The 6,962-nt window shown below is 44.5% G+C and overlaps 1 protein-coding gene across 1 annotated transcript; it reads left to right on the top strand.

The window, feature by feature from the left end:
* Nucleotides 1-89: 89 nt before the first annotated feature.
* LOC104506209 (ovalbumin-related protein X-like) lies at nucleotides 90-1,908 on the top strand (the record flags this gene model as incomplete). Its single annotated transcript, XM_010147088.1, has 3 exons — nucleotides 90-232; nucleotides 571-726; nucleotides 1,507-1,908. Coding segments are annotated over 3 exons (701 nt in total), but the record flags the coding sequence as incomplete, so codon positions are not given.
* Between the last annotated feature and the right edge of the window lie 5,054 nt (nucleotides 1,909-6,962).

Below are 6,962 nucleotides of genomic sequence, written 5' to 3'. Positions count from 1 at the left end.
CGCCCCCGCCACCGTGCCCTTCATTGCAGGCATTTGGGGACATCAGAGGAGGTGTACTTTACTACTCTCTGCCTGCTTCTTTCTTAAAGGACAGATCCGAGATTTCCTCGTGTCAGGCTCTGTTGACTCCGACACTGCGCTGGTCCTTGTGAATGCCATTTACTTCAAAGGGATATGGAGGACAGCGTTTAAGGAGGAACACACCCAGGAAGTGTCCTTCAACGTGACAGAGGTAGGAGCACATGGGAACAGCTTCTGGCCAGGACAGCTGCTGGTACGGACAGCCAGAATCCGGGTGTTACACATACAACCTGTTGCTGACACAGGCTGGATGATTTAGTTGGGTCCCTCACTGTCAGCACATGGGCCTAAGGCCAAGGAGTGTTTGCAAGACCCGTGATCAGGCTTCCAGGGCACACCAGCAGCCAGGAGAGGAACTTGAACACACAGCTCTTCTTCAAAGGCAAAGTGCTTGGAGATCGAGTTTTGTCCCTTCAAAAGGCTGCATGCTTCCCTGCTTAAAGAAAAAACTGCTGCCCGGTCACGTTGTCTGACATTTCTGTCTTGCAGCAAGAAAGCAGACCTGTGCAAATGATGTGTCAGAACAGTACCTTCAAAGTGGCAACGGTGGCTGAAGAGAAAATTAGGATCCTGGAGCTTCCATACGCCAGCGGAGAGCTGAGCATGTTGGTGCTGTTGCCTGATGACGTCTCTGGCCTGGAGCAGGTATGGTCCTGGCAGGGGAAGCAGAGGAGTTCTCTCTTCAGCAGAGAGACCTTTTGCTGTCCGTTTGCACCCCAGCTGCCCATGCCACAGCCGTGCTGGGCAGGCAGGAGCTCAGCAGCTGCCCAGCTGCTACCAGGGGGCTCAGACAGGGTCTGGCCTTGTAGGAGAGCCCGGGGCTCAGTCTAATAAAAAGGGGTAAAGGAGTGGTGTAGTGCTGCTGTAGCCTTGCGGAAAAGAATGCTGCTATATGCACTGGTCTCCATCAGGTACCAAAACCAGACATGCTAGCAGGATTTTTTTTCAAGTGATTTCAATCTTCCAGGAGAGCACTCAATTGTTTGCTAAACATGAAAAGTTTACCCAGGGGGAAATAAAAAATTAAAGGAAAGAGGAAAGCATTCCAAGAACTGTCAAAAAAGGGTAAAAGTAGCATTGGAAAGGAGATAAGATGAGGGAAGGGATCAATAAAATATGTTCCAGGAGGAACCATTTTGCAGGCAATCTGATTTAATGTTTTCCGTAGCTGTATTTGCACCAAAAAAACCTTGATCTGATTAAGAAATTCTCAGATGACAAAGTTTTGGAGAACTTCAAGACAGATGAGATATAGGCTGTAGTCAGGAGGAAGCATACAGAATAAAGAAACACATTTAAATGAAGTATCAGTTCTATTGTGTACACAAAGGAAATGAAAAAAATAGTATCAAGTGGTATAAACACAACTCTAAAGGCCATTGCACTCTTGCCTCAGACATTTCATTCCCTGCCTCATCTTTGCAGCTTGAGAGCAAAATCAGCTTTGAAAAACTTACGGAGTGGACCAGCCCAAATGTGATGGAAAAGAAGAGAGTGAAAGTGTACCTCCCGCGCATGAAGATTGAGGAAAAATATAACCTCACATCTGTCTTGGTGGCCTTGGGCATGACCGACCTGTTCAGCCCTTCGGCCAACCTGTCTGGCATCTCCTCAGCAGAGAGCCTGAAGATATCCGAGGCCATCCATGAGGCGTACATGGAAGTCAATGAAGAGGGCACTGAAACAGCTGGCTCAGAGGTTGTAATGGGAGACTTCAAAGATTCTCCTGAAACTGAAGAGTTTAGGGCTGACCACCCTTTCCTTTTCTTGATCAAACACATTCCAACCAACATCATCCTCTTCTTTGGTAGATATTGTTCTCCCTAAGGAAGAAAAAAGCTGGAAATAATGCTTGCCTTTCCCTCAGAAACAGGCCCTCTTTACTGTAGTATTGTAGTATAATCACATTTCTTCAATATTTTCTCCAAGTGGAAGGCCTTCAATATCTAAGGAGATAGTCTTGAAGAAGGGTGCGAATTTTCAGATCTTTAGGTGCAGGTATTTCTGCTCACACAACGTGTATTCAGGACTCATACCCAGGATTGAATGAGAATTTCAGGAGGTAGTTTAGGAACATTTCCCATCGTCATTGAATAACATAAGGGACGGGGCCACTGTTTTCATTTTTGTGAGAAATCCTGCCACTGCTACTGAGAATCTGGTTTCTCTATAGGAGTTGGGCGAAATAAACACAGCTTTCAGAATAATCCTGTTCTTTTCTGTTGAACTTGCTGGGCAACTTGTCCTTGAATTGATGGCTGGACAACTTGCAGAGGAAATTCTAAACTTGAGGAAAGCGTTCTTCCAGGAATGCATTTGGGCTGCTTTGTGCTGCACATATACTCTAAGGCTGTGTCTCATGTTCTGAGGGAGGATACAGAAAGTCTAACACTTCTTCATAAATCATCATCTCCAAATACATCATCTTCCTGACTGATATAATTTCCCATCTTCATTCCAGTGATATATCATTGATTTTGTGAATGGTAATTGGTGGTCCTTCTATTTATTCTAATAAAAGCATTGCAAACTCAGTATGTCAGTACCTAGTCTGGGTCACTGCGCCACACAGCCTGAAACATATGATACAGTGGGTAGTGATTACTGAAACACATGGTTCAGACTAGGATTTAGGTCCTACTTTCAAAACCAGAATGTACATATATATGAAGTCACTTAGCAGCCTAAGACTTTATTTATTTACTTGTTTATGAGCTTAAGTAAGGTAAACCCTTCAGCTCCTATCCTTAGAGTTTATCTCCATATGGCATATCAGATAATTAAATTTCATGAATTTACTTTTGTATTTCCAGATAGTTTTAAAAGATTTCCTCTAAGTGTCCTCAGTAAATATACGAAGGTGATACCTAAGAGACACAATATCAGAAACACGAGAAGGGTGTTTGTCTTAAAAGGTGGACTATTTCAGCTCTCACATGCCCACAATTATCATACAAGTAAATCTTTTTTACTGCCTCTTGATGAGGCCTCACCTGGAGTGCTGTGTCCAGTTCTGGGCTCCTCAGTTCAAGAACAAGGAATGACTGGAGAGGGTCTAGTGCAGGGTCACTAAGATGATTGAGGACCTGGAGCAGCTTCCACGTGAGGAAAAGCTGAGAGAGCTGGGTCTGTTCAGCTTGGAGAAGAGGAGGCTAAGGGGGGATCTTATCAATGCTTATCAATATCTAAAGGATGGGTGTCAGGAAGATGGGGCCAGGCTCTTCTCAGTGGTGTCCAGTGACAGGACAACGGGCAGTGGCCATAAACTGGAAAACAGAAGGTTTAACCTGAACATGAGGAAACACTTCTTCACTGTGAGGGTGCCAGAGCACTGGGACAGGCTGCCCAGAGAGGTGGTGGAGTCTCCTTCCCTGGAGACTTTCAAAAGCCGCCTGGACTTGTTCCTGTGTGCTCTACTCTGGGACATCCTGCTCTGGCAGGGGGGGTGGACTAGATGATCTCTAGAGGTCCCTTCCAACCCCTTCCACTCTGTGGATCTGTGTGAATCTGTAATAATCCCCTAGAGACATTATTTCCTACTTCACAGTCTTTAGAGTGAAGGTTCCTTAGGTTAGAGTTTATCCAATTAAAAAAGAATATTCCTCTTGATTGTTGAGTTAAGCAATCTTCTGTTGGGATACAAATGCAAATTAAAGTGCTTTAGAAAGGAGACACATGGCGGTATTTGGAGCTGCTTCAACCATTTGCAAAGTCAGAATGAAATATGACTTGAAATGATGATGCTGGCAGCAGGGAAACACATTTTCATAGCTGTTATGAAGTCTCTGGGAGAACTGCAAACACTAGTCTTCCCTAGACAGTCATAAAGGATTAGCTACAGCTAACACAGGCACACAGGCAAAAAAGCATTTCAGGAGGTATGACATTTCAAGGTTTACTGTGTCCCTTATAGCCAAAAGCAGTCAACAGAGTTTTGCTGCAACCAAAAAAAAAAAAAAAAAAAAAAAAACCCACCAAAAAAAACCCACAACCAAAAAAAAGAAAAATTATTGTCCTGAGGAGCAGAGTGTGTAGGGTTATTAAAACTGTTATAAAACGGCTATAAACCAGAAATAAGCATGTCTGTCTTTGAATCTCTGAATTTTCTAGGTACAACTCTCACTCTGAATTTTCTAGGTACAATGACAATAAAATTATCAATTTATTATGGTAGGATTCATTACATAACATGGGGAAAAAGTAGTTATTCTCTTGTTTAATCTTTCTTTTGCTTGAAGATTATTTTAAAGTAAAGAAATGGAGAAAATCAAGGCTGAAATGGTACACGGCTTCCTAAGGCTTCACATAAGAGAGGTTTTAAAGGAACAGAGTGCACCCGATGTCCTCACCATGAAACAGAACTATTTGACTCATTTTAAACTGGGCCATTAGGTGTCAGTAGGGATACGAAGTGATGTCTATCACTTCTGAAAGACATCTGTTGAAAACTAGGTTTGGGAACTTAATGTAGGTTCCAATTTTGTTCTTGTTTTAATTTTTCTGCAAGCAGATGATTCTGATGGATATACTGAAATGCATACCACTGGCACTGTGCTTGGAAATCAGTCATTCTTTAAGAATAGGACAGAAATATTTTTCAGCGAAAGTCCAGAGGCATTTTAAGATGTCTGTGTTCTGAATGAAAAAATAGTATGACAGTCAAATACTGTAGAAAGGATGGAGCTATTTGTTTTTTGAAGGAGAAAACATGCTCCTTAGAGGCTAAAATGAAAGTGCAGATTCATCGAAGCTGAATAAAATCTACACCCCCCATATAAATGGCAGGGCCCAGAACTGGTCTAGATCATAGCTGGTCTGGGCTGGCAGGACCTGCTGTAAAGGCACTGCTGTGGTAAATGTGGCTGCTGCAGCCCCCATGGGAAGCAATTCTGCAAAGGACAGCATAGAATCATAGAATCATGGAATCACAGAATGGTTTGGGTTGGAAGGGACCTTAAAGATCATCTAGTTCCACCCCCCCTGCCATGGGCAGGGACACCTTGCACTAGACCAGGTTGCTCAAAGCCACATCCAGCCTGGCCTTGAACACTTCCAGGGATGGGGCATCCACAGCTTCTCTGGGCAACCTGTTCCAGTGCCTCACCAGAGGGTGAGGGAGGGATGAGGGAAGGGCAGTCGTGAGGGGAGCAAACACTGCCTGCTTCTTCTGAGCTCTGAAGTCCAGAAAGAGTTTAAAAACATTAATCCCAGTTCCCACAGAATTCAGGCATTGTCCAATGGTCTTTTTTGTTCCCTGACAGCATAACTGAAGTTGGTATGTCAATAAACTGCCATCTGTCCACTTGCTACACTCCATCTTCACTACGTGTTGTGTTGCTTTGGATACCGCATACTGCTAGGGGTCTGTGGAACAAAAACAGCCACAAGCAATCACTTTCTTTTTTATGCAGCATGGGAGGCATTAGAAGTGCTCTCTGGACTAACTATGCCTTTCTTTTTCATGGCATTTGGGGAAGGGTTGAAGCTGACATATCTTCTGTGCCCTTTGGAGAATGTAATTGTCTGGGCCCATTCCATAGGTCTCTGCACATATGACTTGGAAAAAGGCCTACCTTCTCCTAAGTAAACCAAATCCATGGCTGAAAGCACAAGACTTCACAGGCAGTGTGCTCTAATCATAGTCACCAGAGGAAGGGCACTCAGAGAACCCCCTGGACTCCAGTGGAAAAAGCTGTCCTGGGCTCCCAAATGATACTTGAGAAAGCACAGCATGCTGAATCAACCTGAAATCCACATATCAGCTGGGAAGGATTTGACACGTAGCAGTCGTTCAGTTTTCTGCTTCTTGTGGCTATGCAGCTAAGATTCTTCAATGTGGAAAACAGACAGCAGAGAGGGGACTGTCAGGGAGTGGCAGGGCTGAGGCTGTTCAGCCAGGGAAGGGGAGCCAGGGCATCAGGTGACAGCAAAGTCGGAAGGGCTCCCCCTTCTAAGGCATTCAGTGCCACAGTTCCCAAGGCTACTACTGCAGTCTAGTGATTCCCAAATAAGTCTGTAGCAGTGAAGTAGGTCAAATAGCAAGGCTGGAGGTTAAGTCCATGGGTCAGTGTGTGTAACAGTCCTAAAGCTGAAAATTGTTGTACATTGAGGAGTTAGAGACCCAAATAAAAGTCAACCTGATCAGGCACAGGTGTGTGCTGCGCTATGTCACGCTCCACATATCGCTTGGCTTCCTGGCCTATACTGTGCTGAATTTATCACCTGGCTGTGGGATAAACCTAGCCTGCTAATCACAATGGAGGAGCTTGTAGATAGATGGTCCTGAATAGGCACCTGGTGATGATGATGCTGGCATATTCTTGTCTTTATCTTGAAGAGAAGCAGCACGTTTCTCAATAAATATGCTTTTCTTCAATGGTGAAGTTATAAACAGAGTTGTTTACTTCTAAAATCATACCTGTAAAAGCTGTAAAGCTCACACCACCAGTGAATCTCTGCATGCATGGGATATGCAGTGCAGTGCCCTGAATAAAGACCCAACCCATGCTGCCCAGGTCTGGGTTCCCACCATCTAAAGGGACATTAAATTATCTATGCTATCTCCTTTCCCCCCCTTGTGTTATCTCCAATAAACTGCATTTTAGTCAGTTTCTTACTAGTGTACAAAACGAACACTTGCAGAGGTGCATTACAGGGTCCAGCTCGGTGAGGTCCGTGGCTGGGCACAGGCATGCAAGGTAGCAAGGACCTCAGTCAGGAGACTCAGTTCAAGTGTTTCTCTCAAGCGCAGGGGATGCAGACCCCCATGGAGGCATGTCATCGTACAGAGTGCTCTGATTCAGCCTGGACAGTTGCTTCAGATGTGTCTGAAGACAGGCAGCAAAACGCGAAGGAGAAGGATGATGTTCTCAAGAGCAGAG

The sequence above is a fragment of the Eurypyga helias genome, unplaced genomic scaffold (genome assembly GCF_000690775.1).
Source record: "Eurypyga helias isolate BGI_N326 unplaced genomic scaffold, ASM69077v1 scaffold4182, whole genome shotgun sequence".
NCBI classification, from domain to species: Eukaryota; Metazoa; Chordata; class Aves; order Eurypygiformes; family Eurypygidae; genus Eurypyga; species Eurypyga helias.
The sequence above is the reverse complement of the archived record's forward strand: the minus strand, read 5'-3'. Positions and strand labels throughout refer to the sequence as shown.